This window comes from Filicampus tigris, chromosome 6 (genome assembly GCF_054856515.1).
Source record: "Filicampus tigris isolate MCC_2025a chromosome 6, RoL_Ftig_1.0, whole genome shotgun sequence".
In the NCBI taxonomy this organism is placed as follows: domain Eukaryota; kingdom Metazoa; phylum Chordata; class Actinopteri; order Syngnathiformes; family Syngnathidae; genus Filicampus; species Filicampus tigris.
Genome location: NC_141222.1, coordinates 25,687,501 through 25,710,102, shown reverse-complemented (window position 1 = coordinate 25,710,102; position 22,602 = coordinate 25,687,501). Strand labels below are relative to the sequence as shown.

Sequence of the window (22,602 nt, the reverse complement as noted above, 5' to 3'; positions counted from 1 at the left end):
GCTAGCCCGCGTGCCTATTGAGTTTTCCCATTGTATGGTAGCAGAAGGGTTGTTTTAAATACAAAAAGTGCAATTGCTGTTGTTTTATGTTTATTTTGACAGCCTTCATCTGAGTGTGGCAATGAACAGCTTGAAGTCTCTTTTTGGAAGAATATTTACTCATATTATCTGCTAAACTGCCGCTTGTTGTGAAGCAAGGTCAATTGAGTTCACACAATCACCACAACACTGAGATATATGTCCAGGGTGTGAAAGATGAGCTGCGATATAGCGGGTGTTCACTTTATGTCCCAAAGTTACCAGTTCTCACTGTTCCATCATTTTGCTCCCACATCAAGATTGCTCTCGTCTGTTGTTGTCTTTCCCGCAGGAGAACCAAGCTCAGGGCACCAGCGTTCTCCAACTCCTGGTGTCCGACCGGGATGCATCCCACAACGGGCCGCCCTTCACCTTCTCCATCGCTGGCGGCAATGCGGCCGACGCGTTCCGTATTGACCAGCACGGAGCGCTAATCTTGGCGGGGCCTCTTAGCAGGAGAGTGAAGGAACACTACCTGCTTCAAGCTCAGGTCAGATTCGATTGATTTTGTCTGCGCTGACTCATCCCTTTTCGGTCTGCCTTGACTTCTCCTTGCTGTTTCTAATTTTATTTTTTGTTTTTGGGGATATGGAGCCTTCAAAAGGTTAGCTAAAAGGACCTCTCGAGAAAAGTATAACAAGAATTAGGTTGTAATGTTAAGAAAAGAAAAGTTTTCGTTCTTAGGAAATATTTATGCTGGAAGGAAAAAAAGTTGTAAGCTTAACAGAACAAAGGAATTGAAGTGATTTGTACTGAGGAAAAATGTTAAATGCAACAATCAGTCGAAGACGTAACGGAACGTCCATCTGTGATCAAGTTGCGAGGGTACACGGTAAAAGCGAGCGTCTTCGGTGACTCGAGTGGGTGGAATTGTTTGCTGAGGGACAGAATGAGAAAATGGAGTGATGAAACGGAGGTGTGATGTCTTTTCGGACGTTGCCGTTGAGTCAGCAATTTTCCTTCCAACTGTGCTGTTTGACCATCTGTGTGTATCGTGTATACATGTATACATGGGGTCCGGTGCTTCATGAATGCCACCAGTGCCCTCTGCAGGATATTGATAATTAAAAAGAAATACAGGGTTCCTTTGGATCTTTAAAAAGTCTGATAATAGACTGAATCAAGGAATCTAATATCGGAATCTAAAATGTCTTCAATCGAGCTTTTAGTCTTAAAAGCCTCATCATCTTGTTTTGTTTTTTTTAAACGGGTAGTATTGCCTAATTTTCTGAATTATTGCTTGATTTTTTTTTTCACATGAAACATTATTTGCGTGTAGAAGGCTGTCTGAGATAATGATTGCCATCTTTCAATATATATCATAAAAAATGAGACAACAGTGGTGCCACAGTATAGCGCCAACTACTGCCAAGGAGGAATTTCTCAATGTCAGGTTGTTGTTTTTTTTGGCCAAAAGTATCGGTGGTCGGTATCGCCATACTCCACGAGAAACCCGATACCTTTAAATAAGGCTGACATTTACCCGATACCGACACCTGTTCTCGGTACTAGCACTTCCCCACTAAAAAACAGTATTGCCTGATAGTTAAATGTTAAAATTGAGGAGACAAAATAAAGTGGTTGTCATAGAATCATAAGTTGCATTCTACTTTTTGAGGTCATCATCAAGCCATGTGAGTGAGGGGGTAATCGTGGTATGGCGAAAGGGTTTGTGCGTAAACAGGACACAAAAGGTTGGGAACTACCGCTGTATACCACAGTTGTTTTGTTACGTAATTTTTTTGATAAAGACAAATAACACGGCAGAGTACAAAATTATAAACGGGAATGTAGAGAAATTAACAAATTTGATCAGGTTTATTTACCGGAATGTACAGTGGTACATTGAATACGCCCAATTTACGGGTAAGCGATAAGTCAATACAAAACCAAAAGTGGCAGACTTTGTGTTTATGAATGCAGCATTTGACTTCCAGGTCTCCGACAGCGGCAAGCCTGTGCTCTCCTCCAGTGCCTTCATCAGTGTCCGCGTCATCGAGGAGAGCGTCTACCCGCCCGCCATCCTCCCGCTTGACGTCTTTGTGTCCACCGCCGGCGACGAGTACGCGGGCGGCGTCCTGGGCAAGATCCACGCCACCGACCAGGACGTCTACGACACGCTGACGTACAGCCTAGCCCCGTCCTCCGCCGCGTCTTCGGCGTCCTTCTCCGTGTCGGCGTCGGACGGTAAAGTGATCGCCCTCCGGCCGCTGGATGCCGGCCACTACCCACTCAACGTCACGGTGACGGACGGGCGCTTCACGGCGGCCGCCGACGTCAACGTGCACGTGCGGCAGGCGGCCCGCCAGGCGCTGGACAACTCCATCGCCGTGCGATTCGCCAGTATCGACCCCGAGGAGTTCATTGGAGACTACTGGCGGAACTTCCAGAGGGCGCTGAGGAACATCGCCGGCGTCAGGAGGAGTGATGTGCAGCTGGTCAGCCTACAGCCATCCGAGCATGGAGACCTTGACGTGCTCCTGGCGCTGGAAAGATCCGGAAGTCCCTACCAGTCTCAGGAGGTGAGAGTGGAAATATCCTTCCTTCTAATCTCGTCTTTTTTTCTTTTTTTTCCATTATCCATGAATGTTTATTTGTTGCTGACAAACTTGCTCCACACTTCAGACCATTTAGCAGGAAAATAATAAAAAGGAGTGGAAAAGTGAATATTTACACAGTCGATTTACATTGTTCGCCCCTAAATGTTCTACTTGCACCCATAAAATTTCAGTTTAGGGGCCACTGTGCTCGTAGTAAAAAAAAAAAAAAAGTTTATCAGGAGCCCTGGTCTCAGTCTTAAAAGACTACTTTTATTTCCTTTAGAATATATTTGTAATCTAATGAGAATAAGAAATAGTATTTTTTTCTAGAAGAGTCATGATTTTAAAAAAAATATCAAAATTAAATAGCTATTTTTGGTGAATTTTACAATAATAGTGCATAATGGGTGTTTTAACAAAAAATGATTTAGTAGAGTTTTTTTTCAGTAGGTCGTGATTTTACGAGATTTTTTTTCGAAATAAAATTAGCATTTGAGGGGAATGTTTTTATTCAAGATTTTTCACAATTTTACAATATTAGTCAAAAATTGGTGGAGCAAAAGAAAAAAACATTCTAGAATTGTTTTAACCTATAATAATGGCCATATTTGGTATTTTTTGGAATGAGAAAAATAAAATGTTATTTTGACTAAATTATTTCCCAGAAAAAAAAATTACGATCTGACAAGATTTTTTGTGGTGTTTATGTTAAATTTGTTTTTTAGTTGGAGTTATAGAATATCATTTTTTTTCTAAAGAAAAAATATAATTTTAAACAACTATATACTAAATATCGTCACTGTCCTGTGAAAAACACGTACAGTATGTCCATTTTGGAAATTTCTTTAATTTTCACAATTCCATTACTGTAACGCAGAAACCCCATTCACGTAAAAATAAGAATTTTTTTTTTTTTAAGTGTTTTTCACAGGACAGCGACGATATACAAAGTATTTTTAAAGACGAGAAATTTAATTCCTGTCTTCCATCTGCTCATGCCCTGTCTTTGTCCCCCAGGTGGTGTTCCGCAAGCTAAACTCTTCAGCAGGCGTCATTGAGGAGATGACGGGGGTGCGCATCGTGCGCGTAGCTCAGAAGCTATGCTTGGGCATGGACTGCCCCCTACGCTTCTGCGATGAGGTGGTCTCGCTGGACAGGACGTCCATGTCCACCTACAGCACCGCACGCCTCAGCTTCGTCACGCCCAGACACCACAGACATGCCACCTGCCAGTGTGAAGGTCTCTCATTATACACACACACACAGAATGGAAAATTGCGCATATCACGTGGCTGACATCACCTTATGTCCTGGCGTCCTGCAGGTGGCAATTGTCCCGTGCTGAACAGCGTGTGTGATAACAGCCCTTGTCCGGAGGGCTTGGACTGTGTGGCCGACGCGCACAGAGACGCCAAGTACACGTGTGTGTGTCCTCAAGCGAACAAAAACAAATGTTCAGGTAAGAGACCACCCGAAAGCCAAATCCCAACATGAGTCCTAAGCCCAAATAACAAGCATAGGCCCAACTCAGAAACCTCCCATCTTGTTCTTCTAGAGTGGTATTTTTTTTCTTGAAAAATGTGTTGTAATTCTACGGAACGTCTTTTTCGGTAAAGGAAAAAACAATCACGAGAATTTCCATATTTTTCTAGGAAAAGATTTTGCCAGAGACTGGAGTTGTAGATATTTTTTTTGAGAATAGTCATAATTAGAGTATGCAAATTTTTTTCAAGAATATTTATATTTTTCCGCTTTTTTATTTATGCGTCTTTCAGTTGGCATATTGAGTGAGTGGTTAGCACATTCAATTGGCTCTGACCTGAATCCTAAACCCTAACCACTACCCCTACCTTCACCCCATTCTTAGCTCTAGGCGCTACCCAAATCCTTAGATGCCAATCCTAACCCTAGCCCCTAACTCTTGCTCTGTCGTTTGGTCAGATGGCCACTCGTTGACATTCAGCGGCAGTGGCTACGTGAAATACCACCTGATGGAGAACGACAACAAGGAGCAGATGAAGCTGTCCCTGCGCCTGCGCACCTTTTCTGGATACGCCACCGTCATGTTTGCCAAGGGCACCGACTACAGCATCCTCGAGGTACGTTTGTGGCATTTATTTGCACTGTAGATGCGAATCGCAAGGCACATGCAGATATCAGCAGCCATCTCACAGCTCAAAATGCCGGTTTAAAAACAGCCCGTTCACATGAGGAACTATGGGAATGTAGTGGTGGGTTGGAAAAATAAAATAACAGAGTTATTTTCAGGCTGGGACGGAAGCACAGAGCACTTTTCCACACATTCCACAATAGGACAGAGGCCAAAGAAAAATGTTCGATTTAAGGAAATGCTTTGGAAGATGCCACATCGCGTAATATCTGACAATTGATAGATAATGTCTGCAAAAGTATTGGGAAACTTTGAGGAAGTGGACAACCGAAAAACCCCCACCCCCCTTATGTGCGTCTTTGAGTTCTTCAACACAGTCTCTTGTCTGGTAAGGCAGTCTTTTATGCCAGACTCCATAGGAAAAATGTTCAGTTCAAGGAAAACCTTAAGACGATGTCACAATGCAACATACATTGTTCTAAATGCAGTCCAGAGTCATGCCAAGCAGTTGATTGGTACAATGTCTGCAAAAATATTAGGACACTTGGCCACTTAGGAAGTGGAAAAAAATATCCTTAAGACCTCCGCTTTGTTTCTGTCCTGCAGATCGTGAACGGTCGCCTGCAGTACAAGTTTGACTGCGGCAGCGGCCCCGGCCTTGTGTCGGTCCACAGCGCCACAGTGAACGACGGCGAGTGGCACTCGGTCTCCCTGGAGGTGGACGGCAACTACGCCAAGCTGGTGCTGGACCGCGTGCACGCCGCCTCGGGGACGGCGCCAGGCACCCTGCGTACTCTCAACCTGGACAACAGCATCTACTTCGGCGGCCACGTCCGCCAGCACGCCGCCTCGGCCGCCCGCCACGGACGCAACCTGCCCGTGGCCAACGGCTTCCGAGGCTGCATGGAGGCCATCGCGCTCAACGGCCAGGAGCTGCCCCTCAATACCAAGGCGCAGCGGCTGCATGCTGTCATGGAGGCCATCGAGGACGTGGCGCCGGGTTGCGTGCTCACCCCACCAGAGAGTTGCTCCAGCAATCCTTGCAGCAACAGCGGTGTGTGCAACCCCAGGCCTAATGGAGGTATGTTTAGCTAAAAGCTCCTTTTGGCTAAAAAAAGAAAAAAGAAAAAAAGCATATTTTGTGAGAAATGTGAACCAGAATGCTGTAGACGAAAGAAGCTACAACTTTTTATGCTTATGCGCCTTTTGCCTCACAGACTTCAGTGGGAAAATGTTTATTTTAAGGAAAATCTTGACAAAATATTACTAATTGGGCTGGGGGGAAAAAAGTAGACTAAGTCGAACACAAAAATATGTTGACACAAAATTTTTGCCCCAAAGCTTCACAGCCGCATTTCCAGACTTTCACAGTCTATGAGCACCCTCTATTGGTGGAAAGTGTGAAAGTTGATACTGCAATCAAGCAATGAGCTTTTATGTCTCCGGAGTCACCACAGTGATAACGTTTATCATGCCGGCTACTTGATTGGCACACCTGGCCACTCAGGTAGTAAAAAGAAACTCAATTTTTTTCATCTCAATGTTTTTTTTTAATGGAGTTCTTCCTCATAATCCATAACAGCGTCTCAATAGGCCATTCTTCATGCCAGACTCCATGGGAAAAAACTGAATTTAAGGAAAAACTTGAAGACATTACTGCGCAATGTGTGTTGTAAATGGAGTCAAATGTCATGCCGGGGAGTTGATTGGCACACCGTCTGCAAAATATCGGGACCCCCGGCCATTCAGGAAATGGAAAAACGTCCATTGTTGTCCTTGGCGGACATTCCCCAAGCATTACATTCAGTAACACTAATGTGTGTTGGGTTAATGTGCTGGTTATGCACACTCAACATTTTAAAGAGGTCATAATCCTTCGTCAGCCGCTTGAATCATCCGACGCTTTAGCCATCAGCCTAATTAAACAAAAAACGCACGCTAAGCAGCAGTGAAAAATTGAGTGAGTGAGCGAGCTTCGCCCGAGGGGAGATCAGCGGCGCGTTCAAAGAAAAACATGCTGATTGTGGTCTTATTGGACTTCCTCAGGCTACTTCTGCAAGTGTCCCGCTTCTTTCATGGGCGCCCATTGCGAGATGGCCATCAGCCCATGCGCCTCCAACCCGTGCTTGTACGGGGGCACCTGCGTACCCCGGGGGGACGACTTCTACTGCCAGTGCAGAGGGCAGTACTCGGGACAAAGGTAAAAAGTTTCAAATATAAATACGACCCATCCAGTGAAAGAATATGAGTGCTTTATGTTTTGACCAATATCCTTTTTTTCTGCAGAATTCATATTTGTTGTTTTTGTACTACAGGTGCCAGATGGGTCCATTTTGCACGGACAACCCGTGTAAAAACAGCGGCAAGTGTATCGACAGTCTGGATGGGCCGGTGTGCGAATGCGAAGCTGGTTTCCAAGGAGAGCGGTATGTCAAAAAAATATTAGTGCCCGACTGATTGCTTCATTTTAGTTGAGTTTGTATTAGTTTTATTTTTTCAATATACAAAGTATTTATCGAGTGCAAGATATTTTTAAAAAGTAACTAAATACTGTTAGAGTAATGTAAATTATAATTCTCTATTTGACCTTCTTCTTCTTGTTGGACTGCAATACTGAAGTGCATACCTCGAAAGCTCAGGTATGACATTAATTAACAAAGACAAAAACAAAGGTCATTTTCGCTACAATTATAGTTCATTTTCGGGGGAGGGGTTAAACGTATTTTTGTTTTTATATTATTTTGTCGTCAAGGTGTTGTTTTTGTTTTCCTTCAATTTTAGTTTTAGTTATTTTGTTAGTTTTCGTGAACGATGATAAGCTTGCTCAGGGTCGATTCAAAAGGTTGCGAACCGCTACTGGAGAATTTGTTCAATTTAAAGGAAAACTTTCAGAAGACTGGCACAGTGTCTGTATTCCATCCGAGCGTCCCGATGAAAAGAAGACACGCGTCTGATGATTTTCAAATGTGGTCATCCAGCGGACTGAGGGGTTTTTCTGTTGCAGGTGCCTGAATGACGTGGACGAGTGCTCGGGGAGCCCGTGCTCCAACGGCGGCCAGTGCCATAACACCTACGGCTCGTACAAGTGCAACTGCTCCGTGGGATTCGGCGGTCCCACGTGCGAGCTCGCCGCCGATGTCCGTAACGACTTCGTGTCCACCTCTTGGAACATCGGCCTGGAGGAGGTGGTGGGCATCGTGGTCTTCGTCTCCAGCATCTTCATCCTGGTGCTCTTCTTCGTCATCCTGCGCAAGAAGGCGTGCCGCGCCAAGTCCAAGACGGAGGACGACGATAAGCGAGGCGGTTCCAGCGTGCCGCACTCCTTCCTCCAGAGGCCGTACTTCGACCCCAAGTTCAACAAGAACGTCTACTCGGACATCCCGCCGCAGGTGCCCGTGCGGCCCATCTCGTACACGCCCAGCATCCCCAGCGACTCTCGCAACAACCTGGACCGCAACTCCTTCGAGGGCTCGGCCATCCCCGAGCACCCCGAGTTCAGCACCTTCAACCCGGACGCCGTGCACGGCCACCGCAAGACGGTGGCCGTGTGCAGCGTGGCACCCAATCTGCCGCCGCCGCCGCCTTCCAACTCGGTGTCGGACAGCGACTCCATCCAGAAGCCCAGCTGGGATTACGACTACGATGGTGAGTTTGTCCGGCCGATCGTCATGCAGGAGGCACACATTTGTACTGTTTGTCTAATTCTTTTCAAATCGAACAAGAACAATAAGAATTGTTTGTATTTCAAAAAAATAATATATGTTATAAATAACTTGCACTGTCCAACACGTTTTCCCTATTTATTTATTTAATCAAAATCAAAATTACAACAATAAAGTTTCGGTAAGCACCTGTATCTCTCTTTTCAAAAAATTCTAAGGACATACATTTTGGGGGGAACTCTTTGGAGATGCATTCACTGCCCAATGAAAAAATCTTAAAAATCACCAAATATTGTGCTACTCAAACTGTCAAAAAAATGTTACTTAGAAAACAACAGACTATAATCTAATACAAATGTACAATTAAAAAATGACTGTTTAGTGTTATAAATTCCCTTAAAAATAACTACCTTAGTAATTTTGATTCGAATTAAAAAAAAAACGAAAAAATTTGAATTTGTCTTTTCAATTTAACAAAAAAAAATCGGATTGTTTTGAATACTTTTTTTTCTGTACATTTTTATTCACTTATTTATTTAATTTCCAAGAAATAATTATAACAATTTTCTAGAAATAACATATAACCTGTATTTGAATACGACGTTTTGCATCTCGGCCCTGCAGCCAAAGTTGTGGACTTGGACTGCGTGACCAAGAAACCTGTGGAAGAGAGTGCATGTCACCCTTTCAACACCAGGGGGAGCATGTCCGAAGTCCAGTCGCTCAGCTCCTTCCAATCCGAGTCGTGCGACGACAACGGTAAGCCATTTACTCGCCTTTGAACGCTCATTATCAAGTCTAAACTTGTGTTATTCTTTTGATACCTTGTTTTTCTTCTTCTGTTACGCTAACTTGTTTTATGGACTCTCCATTGGTGGTGGCTTCCTGAGTCACATGTGTGTTTTTTTTTTTCACTCTTTCCTTCTCTTTGCTGCGGGGGTTCAGCTCCCATATGGATCAAATCTGTCCACAGGTCCAGAACACGCTTTTAGAATAAAAAAAAAACAAAAAAAAAAACAAGAAAGGCCTGTAAGTTACAAAGCTGTTGGAATTCTCCTGGGATGAAAAATCAATTGCATGATGTCTTTTTTTCATAACCACGGCAGCCATGTTATGTTTGAAATTCCTCGCACACTGATTATTTGATTAAAGCATGCCTCCCTTTATTTGTTTGTTTTTGTTAAAGCAAGCCCCAAGGAACGTATTGCAATGGTACTCAGTGTTCTGTCCTCCCATTCATTCATCATGTCACAATCCAATACAAGACTCCTATTTAAAATAATTCTGCATTTTTAATATACTTCATATTTCTCAGTTTTCGGTATTGATTACCAATATTTTAATCACGCAGGCACTCTTTTGAAGTGTTGTGCAACTGTTCAGCATTATAATGAGAGCAGTTTGTCACTTTTTATGACACTGTTAAGCAAGGAGCAGGTCAATTCAAAATTAAAAGGGAGCATTTTTTTAACTACATTTTTGATGCAGATGCACGGATGCAGTATAAGACCTCTATCAAAAAAGGGTCTGGGTTTTTAATATATTTCATAATGCTCAATTTTAGGTTAGCAGTGATGTGCAACTCTTCTGTGTCGTAAGAGAGTTGTATGTCATATTTTCATAGAATTATTAGCCCACAAATCAAATTGGGATTTAACAAAAAAGAGCTTCTTGTTGTGAAAAAAAAGCAGATTTTTGATACAAGTCTTGTATGATTGTCATCAGACCAAATTGTCATTGCTGATCGTCCAAAATGAAAATGAGCCTTAAAATTGAATTCACAGGTCATTAGTGTCTCATTTCCCTGCATCCCCTTCCTCTTTTTTTGTGGGCAATGCATTTAAATCTCCGGGGAATTTTACGCCAAAGTACTGTATGTTCGTATAGTGTAGCACTAGCACCTCATAGTGCGTCACTATGTCATGTTGTAATCCACAACCTCAACCCCCTGTAAATGTGTCACCAATAGGGCTGGGTATTTGAATGAATATTTTTGATTGACTGAAAAACTATCAAATTAATTTTGGGAAAAGCAGAATGGACAGGCAAAAAAATCTGGCCAAAATGAAAAAAAAAAAAAGATATGTTATTAAATGTACATAATTATCATACCAAAAAATGCTAAATGTCTCCACAATGGATTTGCTCTCTAGGTCTGCACCATTAATATTAATAATAATTTGTGGATTTTAGACAAATTAATCAAAAATGATTTATTTAAAAAATCTTAGTAGGTTCATGCCCACCCTGAGTGGCCATCTGCCATTGTCTCCTTGTTAGAAACGCCATATTCTGTGTTAGCATTAGCTTCACATTCCCTCCATGTGTATTGTTGTTATCATTTATGCTAATGCTGGATCATCTCTCCTCTTGCAAGCCTCCATAGTGACTGTCATCCACTTTGTCAACTCTGTGCTTGACACGGTGGAAGGAGAAGGTACCATTTTTCTCTTCGTTGTTGTTGTCGTGTGGTTAGCAGAGTCGCCATTTTCTTAGCTAGCTCGCTAACATGTACAATAAAAAACCTCTAGCACTCTTTAGGAGAATGGCAACCCTGTCAAATTAGCCCTCCACGTGTTTTGTCACCTTCACCCAAACTCCGTGTCCCACTGTTTTGTTAGCTTTGTTAGCGCCCTCCACCATTTTTTAACGTGTTTTCTCTTTCTCCTCCTCCTCTTCTTCATGGATTCTTATTAAAGAGTCTTTTTTGGCTCGTGAGCTCAAGAACACAAGAGGTGACTTTTTCTTTGGTGTTTGTGTGTTATTTTGGGTGTGACGCTGCTAACCACTAACCCGGCGCTAATGTCCAAAGCTTGTTATGTCTTTAGTGTTCTGGTGTGAAAGCTGAAGTCTGGTGTCAAGATTTATTGAGTTCCCCCACGAATGATTTGGTGATCTTAGCTTTAAAGAATTCTGTTTGGTAACTAATTATTTGTTTTTCCTGCCGCTAATCTTTGCAGTTCGGTTCAGTACAAAATAACTTGAAACGCTAGCTATTCCGTTGACGTGATGGTACTAGCTATCAGTTAAGAACCGATCATAAAACCATAGTAGTATGGAAAAGAAAAGCAAAAAAAAACGTTTTTGTTGTAATGATTGGGGTTTTTTTTACATCAAAAAAATAAAATTGACCTGAATAACAATTCACTTAATTTATTTGTAAAAATGACAAAACTCGTAATTGTACTCTTAATAATTGTAATACGCTTTATCACAACTAGGATTTTGGTGTGTCTGTGTGTGTTGTATAACCAAATGTCATCACAATCATAATTAGGTTGCACTCGGGATGTCATCAAGTTTATTAATAAACAAGTCATTTTGTGGTTGCATGTTTTTTCAAAGTCAACAAAAAGTAGATCATACAAAATCACAAACAGAACACTTTTTTTTTTTCGTTTGTTGATAGCCACCATAATGGCAGTAGTTCAGTTTCAAAACTAAAGAGCAGGTTTGTCTGAAAGAGAAACTTCACTACCTAAGTGCATAGCCGCCTTAGACTTCAACAAAGCAGAGAGATGTGTTAGTATTTCTCCTAATCGTTTCAAACTGGCAAAATTTCAAATTCCAGTTCCATATTATTCCACAACTTTAGGACTTTTGACGGGAATGAAAAACTTGCCACAATGTTGACATGTTATGTGTTGGTGTGTTACATGACCAGATGTCATCATAAGCCCTATCAGGATTCTGTGAAGTGTTGTTGTTAATTAACATGTGGTTGTGTGGTTGCATGCTTTTTACTGTAAGCAACAAAAAACTATAAAAATGCCAGCCAAATATTTTATGTGTATGTTTCCACCATGTGGTTGCAGTTCAGTTTCTGTTACATTGGGGGGGTTTTTCAATTGCGACATTTATACTCCGATAATCCCGCAACACATTTTAGGTAGCTGAAGCATAGCCAAACAAAAAGTTGTGCACACATCAATAAGGATTATTCTGCAACTTGCAACTTTTTAGTTTTTGCCGGAATTTCGTGCTCCTATTGCGCTCCACCTTTTAGGTAGCCGAACGTATCCAAATACAAGCATTTTGGTGCATCAACTTTTGACAAAAGAAACAGAAATGAAACCTAGCGCACAAAGAAAAAAAAAACTTCATTTTGTCTCATATTCTGATGTCAATTTTAAAAATATTCCGGGATCTCACCATGTTGTCTGTCAACCAATCAACAGACAGCAAGATGTCGGAATGCCGGAATGTATGTTAGCACTGTTGCTACTAATGCTAACCGAACTGTACGAATTATCGGCAATGGTGGACTAATTTATGACAGGAGAAACAAATAAAAATGTTAACCAAACTTTTATTATTTTCATTACAGTTTGTCATTTTCTACATTTTGAAAACGGTGGTACATACATTCTGGCAACTTAAAAAAAAAAGTGCAAACTGAACTGTACGAATTATGGAATTATTGGAAACTTGTTTTTTTTTTTCGGTTTGTTTGTGTGGTGTGACCAAATGTCGTCAGAATCCCTGTTTTATTCTTCTCTGTTCCTCAGGATGTCGTCAAGTAGTCATAAACAAGTGGTGTGTGTTTGCATGCTTATCAACTTTCCCAAAAAGTTAGCATCGGAATGTTAACGTTAGTGTTTTTCCCCGTCCAGGATACCACTGGGACACGTCTGACTGGATGCCGAGTGTCCAGCTCCCGGGAATCAAGGAGTTCCCGCAGTACGAGCTGGTGGAGTCGCCTCCCGCCCCTTTGTACAGCGACCCGAGCGCTATGGACACCGACTACTACCCGGGCGGCTACGACATCGAGAGCGACTTCCCACCACCGCCCGATGACTTCCCGTCCGGCGACGAGCTGCCGCCACCACCGCCGCCCGAGTACGGCGACACACTGCGGTCCGCCACCACCGACGGGATCCGCCGCCGCCCCGCCCTGCCGGAACTGTACAGCCTCGGCCAGTACTTGGACCCGCGGGGCGACGGCGACGCCGCCCCGCCATCCTCCACCACGGCCACGGCCGGCTTCCCTGCGGGTCGGGACTTTGACGACATGTCGTTGTCGCTGTACGCGTCCACCGCCTCCTGCTCGGACATGTCGGCGTGCTGCGAGGAGTCCGAGGCCATGATCAGCGACTACGAGAGCGGCGACGACGGCCATTTTGAGCGACTGTCCATCCCGCCGCTGGGCTCCCAGCAGCACACTGAAGTCTGACACTGGATCCCCACAAAAAGTGCCTGAAGCCGCCCCGCAGGTCCTCTTTTTTTTTTTTTTTTTTGCTTCTACGCCTGGTACGATCTGAGTCCACAAGGGGGATATTTGGACTGATGTATACTTGCCAATCCGCGCGTATTTTGTTGTGCCACATTTCTCCTGTTAAGGATGGCCAAAAGTTTCTCTGTATTAACTCACAACTTAAGTTTGCGACATACTTGCCAACCCTCCCGTGTTTTACTACTTCCTCCCAGTCGTACAGTTCTCCTGATTGTTGCGATTGTTCTAAATGGTCTTTCACTTGTGTAGCGCTTTTCCACCTATCAAGGCACTCAAAAGCGCTTCACACTGAGTTCACATTCACCGACTGATGGCGCAGCATCAGGAGCAACTGAGGGTTCAGTATCTTGCTCAAGGACACTTTGACATAGCACAAATCTCTTCCTTTTTTTTCTCCGTGGTGTCGGATTACTTCCATATTTCTCCGGGACTGCTAAGAGTTGCCCAGTATTAGCTAGCAAATATAGGCAGAACGTTTAGACCGGGGGTATCGAACTGATTTTTGTCGTGGGCCACATTCCCTCCCTGTGAACGCGCATAAAAGTATGACATGCATACTTTCTACATGGTATACGCAACAAATTCATGGATAACACGTTTTGAAACCAGAAGGCAGTAAATACTTTTTTCTTCAATTATTTTTCAATGTATTTTAAAGGGGGAATTGCTTCCCTCAAAAATACTTGCAATTTCATATATCTCAGTGTTGTTAAAAGTGAAGAAAATTTGCAAGAAACATGAAGTCGACGCGAATGATTTGCCTCATTTTTTGTTTCTTATTAAGTACGCTTTATAATAAGCCCCTCAATTTGGGATATCTCCCCCCCAAAAAAAGTGTTATTCACAGGATTTTTACAGTCGTTGCTCCGATCAAGTTTTTCTGAAGCGGGAAGATTGGCAAGTATGGCATGCGAGAGGACAAAAAAAAGGTCCCGACTCACAGGAAGTGTACTGTCCATTTCAACAGTTCAAGAAGGAAACGAAAAAGAAAAACCTCTCGACAATAATAAAGAGAAATACGCAACAGTTTCTATAAATAGAACATTTTCTACGAGTGGTGATTTTCAGTGTAAATGTCAATGTACAGTTTTGATTTCAAAGTAGGTTTTGTAGATATTCAGTGCTTTTATTTTGAAGAAACGGTGTGACATGATCGGCCTTACTGTGCTAACGTTCATGAAAAAAGTTTGTCGTTTAAAGAAAAAAAAAAGGGTCCTCAGTGAACGACTGCATTATTCATGTTTTTTTAAAATGTTTGTACATGTTGACGTTGGAACCTCGTTTATTTTTCCATCAAGGAAACAGGACCCGATGATATTTATGGTCGTCATGGATACTGCCCGTGTCTGTGTATATGTGTGTGCGAGTGTGTGCGTGAGCGACGCATCGGTCTTGTTAAGGATTTTATTGAATTACTGCCACCAGCTCACGCTTTCTTACTGGCAATAAATTATTCCTAAAAAATACATATAGCTGTGTGCGTCTTTTTTTATTTACATATATTTTTTGTGTTACAATTTTTGATTTAAAAAGAATACCTGTACATATTTTTTAAATAAATATAGATATTGTATTATTTTAAAAGGTGTTTGTATTCAAATAATAGTTTAAACTATTTGGAAATTTTAAAATAAATTGTCATTTACCACAATGGATTTCATGTTAGTATTATAGTAATAGTGTACTAATTCATATTTTAAATGATGTAGTTTTGGAAAAAAAAGTACAATTTTAAGATATGCAGAAAACGAATGGATGGATATTTACAGATTTTATTTTTGGATTTTATTTTGATCTGATTTGTAGAAAAAAATAAAGATAAGAAGAGTAAGAAAAGTTCTTACGTTCAAAAACATTTTTTTAACATTTTGTTTACAAATGTGAAACAAATATTTTTTCAAGCTCTTGAATAAATTCATGTACTTTTAAAAAAACATTTAGTTTAACATTTTGAAATAATCACAGTAAATCAAAACATTCCCATCTATTTTTTTTCTATTCTCTATTATAGTTCAATATGTATTTGTTTCATTCTGTGGTGACTTCACACAAAAAGTCACTGGTGGAGTTAATCGTTTCGGCTTTGACCTCCAAAGTTGAGGTTTTTAAAGTAAAGCGCATTTGTATTCATGAGATAATGTTAATGGTTTTTTTATAATTACTGGATTACTAATGAAAACACAAATGAAGCATTTGTTAAACAGCTTTTATGCTTGGCAACGTAAAACTTTGAAAAGGCCTTCTGTAGATAGGTCACTGCTTAATATGGCGATTTAAAAAATATATATTATTACATAAGGTTCTCGTGTGAAATGAACCGCTTCTTCTGAGTGGCTGTTAGGGTGTAGTGCTGCATCTAAGCCACAAGATGGTGACACAAGACAGGTTTAAAAATGTCCTTGTAGCCAGCAGTCAGGAACAATTAAATTAATGTATACAAAAATGATAATAATTGCTATTTATGATCTCTATGATCAACATTGTCATATATCTATATATGTATTGATATATGAGCAACTCTGAGACCATTAAGACGCTTAACAAACAGTCAATAGTAAAACAAAGACAAAAGGTAAATGCCTGTGAGTACTGCTATGCTCCGTTTCGATTCAAATATCTGTTGCTTTAAAGACCGCAACTGTTGATGCCAAACATTAGCATATCAATAGCATTTTGCATTGTTTGTTACCATCCATCTTCGGGAACTTTTCAATTCAAAGTGTCACTTACTTTAAAAAAACTACGACCACTTATCACCAAAATCCGTATATGCATCTCTACCCATGCCTACTTAAACCTCTAAAAATATTTAAATGATCACCCCAATGTTTTGGATTTTATGGTTTTCCTCTCCATAAAAAAAGCCTAATCTCGCTTGATGTCCAAGAACTGATCAATGTTCACATGTATTTTTGGTGATGATTGATCACTATCCCCCCCCCCCCCCCCTCTATTTTTACATAAAGCGACGTTAAACGTTTTCTCTATAGCGTCAATGGAGGGGAAAAAAGCTTAACGTCCATAAAATCCCAAATATTGTGTATATTAGAGCAGTGGTTCTAATATGTGACACGTTTACATATTTGTGGTGATGATTGATCACGTTTTTCTGATAAGGCAATGTTTTCTCTATAGTGAGCATCTATAGAGAGGAAAAGGCTTAACATCCATAAAATTCCACGTTACATTTACATTAATTTAGACACATTATTCATTCCTTTAGAGAAACTGCTCCAAAATGTAAACAAATCAAGTTTGTGTGTCCAACCGGGATTAAAGTGTTTTTTTATGTCGACATTTCACAGAGCTGGGGGAATTAATTGAGACGCAGGTTATGCAGACAGGTCCCTGTTTGTTGTGTTGTCTGCTGGCGTTTTCCATGAAAGAGAAGAAAAAAAAAAACTTGAATGAAGAAGGCGCCATCGTGGAAAAGATGAATGGCTGAGCGCCATGAATGAAGCCTGCAGTTCCTCCGCTCGGTCTCAGGGTGCAAGTGCCCCCAACGGCCTACCCCCCCCCAACACCAAACGCCCGACAACCACCCCCATCCCCACCCCTCCCACCCCCCATACAGTCCCCAACGTGGTGCTTCTGGCGTGTGGAAGTTGTCACACACAGCACGCGTGGACTCTGGAGAGGAGAGACACGCCGCGTGGCGCGAGGGAGGGAGAAGAACAAGAGGGGATGGTGCAAGGAGGAACCACAAGTCCACTCGCCGTCACTCAAGCCGGGAAAGGGCGAAGAAGGAGGCGGTGGAGGATGAGGACCGGAGCCGCGCCAGGCGACCGAGTCCCGGCGTTGGCAGCGGGATCCCGCCGATAGCTCGCCGAGACCCCCGCCGGCCGGCCCCACGGCTCGCTCGCTCGCTTTCGGGACAATAAAGTTCGTCCTCCCTGTACAATGGTCACAAATGGGTCTGAGGTGAACAGCACCGCGCCGGACCCCGACGACGACGACACCGCCGCCGCCGTTCTCAACCGCCCGCCGTGGGTCACCACAACTTTGGGCTGCTTCCTCATCTTCACCATCGTTGTGGACATCCTGGGCAACCTGCTGGTCATCTTCTCCGTCTATCGGAACAAGAAGCTCCGGAACGCAGGTGGGTCGCATTCCGGAGCACCGCGCGCAATTTGGAGCGAAAGCTGCGAAACACTAAAACTTTGTGACAGTCTTTTAACGATGGGAAATAGCACATTTCGGTTCGTTTTCAGGAATTTAGTGACTCTTTACTCGACGTCACTGTGATTGGAGGTCGATTTGAGAAGTTAGGAGAGAGGCATTATACGATTTTTGCCTAAATTTGACTAATTAGCAAGTAAATTAAGCGTCCAAGTAATGTTTTAATGTTCTCAAAAGACAATTAAAAAAGGGGGAACAAAATCAATATCACGTTACAACGTGATAAGTTAACGTTAAGATAACGTTTTAATGTGATGGATTTATTGTTAAATTTTTTTACACTATAGAGTTCACGTTTTATCATGATACATTTCATTTTTTTAATGTGATGGTTTTCACATTTTAGTGTGATAATTTTCATATTAAAACTTGATAAGCTTGACTGTCGATTCAGGTAACTTGCGTAGTCCTTTTTGTGTCTTATAAATCAAAGTTACTACTAGTACTACTACCACACTGCTCTCCTACAATACTGTTGAAAAGGAAGGCTATGTGTTTAAAAATATTTAAGATTTAAAAAGAAGACATTCTGACCTCAAACTGAACTTTGTTGTTTTGTCGAATGTGGAAGCCACACTTATCTTTTAATGTGATCACGTTAAAATGGGAAACCTTTCATGTTAAAACGTGAAATTTATCACAACATAACGTGAAATGTAACTTGGGTTTTTTTCATGGTGTGGCAGCAATACCCTTCCATAAAAAAAAAACAAATTTAACAGACAGTAAAAGTCCAGTTGCCTTGATTCAAAAATTGTGGATTACCATGACCTGGATGACTTGAATCTACACAAAAATAATGAGAAATCACAATTTTTAGCAGGCACGCTGGTATTTTCTTGTTTTTTGTAAGTTAAAAATGACTTGACCAAGAGGCCAAAAATGGGAGTACAGTTTGGCACCGCCTACAATTTTTCTTTAGTGAAGTCTTGATTTACTTGTCTGTAGTTTCAATTCCCTATCCTTTGCCATATTTTTGACTTTTTTGGTCTTCTGTTGGGATTTGGGATGAATTTGGTCACATTGGTGTCGCAACAAAGGTTTTCACACAATTCAGCATGTATTTGACCCCGACTTGTCAAACACTAACTAAACATACTTTTGGTTTAAACTAAAGTCACCTTTTTGATTCTTTTGTCTCTTTTGTGATTTGGGTTTGATTAAATCAAGGTGGTGTCGCGATTGTCCATTTTTTGCCGATTTCGGAGTATTCAAAGTTAGCTCGTCAAACACTTTAGTGACTTCATTCTTTAATTTATTATTTCCGTCAAATCCCCGTCAATTGTCATCTTTTAGACTCTTGAATCAATGCTGATGTGATTTGGGGTGAATTAAGTCAATTTAGTGTCATAATTTTTTAGGGTCTTGCTGTTTAACAATTCTACGTATTTGACACTAAGTCATCAGGCCTAGACTGCACCAATTTTTTCCATTGTCACCTTTAGGACTCTTGAGTCAATGTTTTGTGATTTTGGTTGAATTAAGTCAACCTAGGCTCATAACTTTAAGGTATTTGCTATTAAACGTGACAAGTAATGGGAGCCAACTTTCTTTCTTTTCAAGCTCCACATCCCTTGTCACCTTGCAAAGCTAGCTATTCTGCCATTCGGTTTTATGATTGTTGTATTTGTTTCCACCCCCAGTTCTCTCGTCACCTTCCAGTTGAGGATGTATACGTTCCGTATATTCGGCCCTTTTTGTGGCGGGCGGCTCGCGTGGACCGGCCGTAGCCTACTTTTTGAAGCGGAGGTAATTTCACTGACCCTAAAGCGAGCGAGCGAGCGAGCACAGAGAACCGCGCAAAGAGCAACAACTGAAGCAATTATTGGCAGTCTGAAGCCAAAGGGGGAAGCCCGCCGCATCCGGGCATTAATGCTTCCCGTGACGTTCGCCACCCTCCGGTCAATTGATGCAGTTCTGAGCTGGGGGGTCTGATCTAATGATGTTTTTCATCTACGTTGACTTATTTTAAGAGGAACTGAACTGTCTTCTGACTTGGTTTTGAGTGTTCAAATGAAATATTGCTGGCCTGAAATAACTGTTCTTCAGCATCGTCTGTCGTCAGCTAGCAATGACGGGTTTCCACAGCTATGGCAACAACGTTGTGATATTTTAATTTTTGAAGATTTCACCTGGAAATCCGCATCATAGTTTAATGGCTAATATAGTCAAATCACTTTGTTGTCAAGTTTCTGCTCAAAAACATGCATTTTGGTAACCATGGTGTACAAACAAGCAACGATCGATAACAACGATCGTGTTATCACTGTGCGAATGCAGGAGGTGTGCTCTGAAAAGACCAATGGAGCTAACTGTTAAGATCGTAGTAAACAATTTTTCATTGGTTGTTTAGTTATGTTCGGTTCCAATTAACACCCACACCGAGAAATCCCGATAGCTACACACTGCGATTTAGCAGAACAGCAACCACCCGAACGTTCTTTGTGAACTCTTGGATTGCTACTTTTGCATTGCAGTTGATTACTTTTAAGATTTACTTTTATGCCTAGTCCGTCTATTTTAAAAATGTTCCCGTCATTCGTCAACCGTCGGCAAAATGGGCGCCAGTCCTAGGCGGATAGACGAACCGGTCCGTCACATAGGCGGAATGCCCAGCTCTGATTTTTAGCATTAGCATTTCGATTCCAAAGGGGATCTGAACGTCTTCTCCATTTGTTTGTCAGTCCACCGACTGTTTGAAACACTCGCGACAAAGAGCAACAAACAAAACATACCACGTAAACACTTTCCACAAGTCATTTGCGCTTATCTCGTTAGTGTTCTTTTCAAAAGTCAAAGAAGTCAGAATGCTCATGCTCACAAAAAAAAAAAAAATGTCACTCTGATCACTCTAAAAACAGTTGGGTTAAAAATAACACAAGTTTGGGTCAAAATTGGAACAATCCACAAATTGGGTCAATTTGACCCACCTTGCGTTGGTTTGTACAAAACAGCCCAGTTTTGGGGGTTGTTTTGTACAAAACTACCCATTTTTTTGGTTGTTTTCTGCAAAAACAATCCAGAAAAAGTAGTGGACCTTTTTTGACCCCAAATTGTGTTATTTCCAACCCAACTGTTTTTAGAGTGTGGGACTTGGACTTTTAGAAAAACAGATGGATGAAGATCATTTCTTACTCAATTAGGTTAGCATCCTGAGAAGTCTGTGGTGTGTCCACAGTGTGTAGACCTCCTTCGAGTCCACATTGGTTGCTCTAGTACTGCAATGTGTGCATTTGTCAGCCTTGAGTATTAACCCAACATTAAGGCATTGAAGTGTGCCACAAGAGGGAAGATGGGGGAGTGGGGTGGGGGGCACACGAGGTACATAGAGGGAATGGCCTCTTTTGAAGTAGTACCATTAATTACGGCTAATTACATGTAAGGGGGTCGTAAAGCAGCCGAGCTCCTTCGCCAGAGTTCAACGGCACGCGCAGTTAACTTGGCAATAATGAAACGGCCCCAGAATGGAAAAGTTCCGACAATCTCCGGCAAGTGATTGAGTAATTGTTTAATTGTGTTTCGTCGCCGCCGCTGTCCCAGGACGCCGTGCCTCCGAGGCGCCGCTCTCCAATCGCAGATCGGGTGGGCCACGCGCGTGCCTAACTGACGGCGAGCCCAGTTTTTCGTCTCTATGGAAATGCGGAATTGTATGCAAATTGGCAGACAGATGGATTGACATCGTTTTCGGTCGTGTTTCCGTCACACGTGGCTTTAGCGGATCCGCGTTTGGAAGAATGGGCAGTTCATTGAACCCGTGTTAATCGAAGGCGATACGTGTCTGGCCGCCGGTGTTAGGTGAAAAACTGCCATAGGGACAGATACAAATTTGATTATTTTTCGTTTTACCCCTCCGCACATATTAAAATATACTTAACTAAACAAACATACTTGTCAAAGTATTCTTTAGTACCTTTAGTACCATTATTTTTCAATAGTTCAAAAAAGGAAAAAAAAAAAAATCAATATCAATATATTGATATCGACCAATATGCAAACATTTATATCGTGATGTACTTTTCGGTCATATCGCCCAGCCCTAATTGAAACACCAAAATGTTAAACCAAACCAAACATTACAATATTCCGATGGGCATACAGAACATTACAATTGTAAAATGTCTCCTGATGCTACTGTCAAACTATTGCCATATCATAATCCTATTCTAAAACTATTGCTATAACTATTTCAAAACGGCGTCAAATCTTCCTGACACCGTTCTTGATGTAAACTATTGCCAATAATAACTCATGGTTTTGTATATAAATAACTGTCGATTCAGAACAGTTTAACTAAATAACTTTATTTCATTCAGATCCTGACCAAAATTAAATGGATTCTCCTCGGGCTTCTCTTTCTAGTTTATTCCTGCTAATTGTATGCGTCACATCAATGAGTTGACGCTTTTCAAAGTAAAAAAAAAAAAAAAAAAATCCACACTATCAGATAGCCTTTTCTGTCACAGTTAGCAAGACAGAGATAGCATCGAAAATTTCTGACACCTGCGACAATGTCACCACTCTGCACGCGGCGTTCCCAGATTTAGGTTCAACGTTGACGTCTTTTGTCAAGTTTTTTTTTCTCTCGTTTACGCCCGAATCGGTGAAGTCCTTATCTGCAGCATGACAGGTATATTAGAGGCGATTTAGCAGCGTGGAAACACTGCCGGCAAGTTAACTTATTCGGTCGTACTCGACCGGGGAGTCGGGCTCGACTTCAACTCAAATCTTTCCCGGCTGTTAACTACAAATATTAAGATAATAATATTAAAAGACGAATGGAATGTACGCTGGGAACGGAAC

General features: G+C 41.8%; 2 protein-coding genes across 9 annotated transcripts in view; both read left to right on the top strand.

Moving 5' to 3' along the window:
- fat1a (FAT atypical cadherin 1a) overlaps window positions 1-15,089 on the top strand; it is a 71,604-nt gene extending 56,515 nt beyond the window's left edge. For 2 of the 8 annotated variants that reach the window (XM_086033038.1, XM_086033036.1), the window contains 12 exons: window positions 371-568; window positions 2,016-2,600; window positions 3,636-3,858; window positions 3,943-4,077; window positions 4,560-4,717; window positions 5,335-5,809; window positions 6,775-6,928; window positions 7,044-7,154; window positions 7,733-8,373; window positions 9,015-9,149; window positions 11,090-11,125; window positions 13,004-15,089. In XM_086033038.1, the coding sequence (XP_085889164.1) occupies window positions 371-568; window positions 2,016-2,600; window positions 3,636-3,858; window positions 3,943-4,077; window positions 4,560-4,717; window positions 5,335-5,809; window positions 6,775-6,928; window positions 7,044-7,154; window positions 7,733-8,373; window positions 9,015-9,149; window positions 11,090-11,125; window positions 13,004-13,563 (3,411 nt within the window). In that variant the 3' untranslated portion in view covers window positions 13,564-15,089. The other 6 variants (XR_015087099.1, XR_015087100.1, XR_015087101.1 and 3 more) reach the window with 6 other exon arrangements.
- A 2,124-nt stretch (window positions 15,090-17,213) lies between these two features.
- mtnr1aa (melatonin receptor 1A a) overlaps window positions 17,214-22,602 on the top strand; it is a 45,745-nt gene continuing 40,356 nt past the window's right edge. The window contains exon 1 of the mRNA XM_086033898.1: window positions 17,214-17,722. Within this exon, the coding sequence (XP_085890024.1) occupies window positions 17,524-17,722 (199 nt within the window). The 5' untranslated portion in view covers window positions 17,214-17,523. The remainder of the gene's footprint in view (window positions 17,723-22,602) is intronic.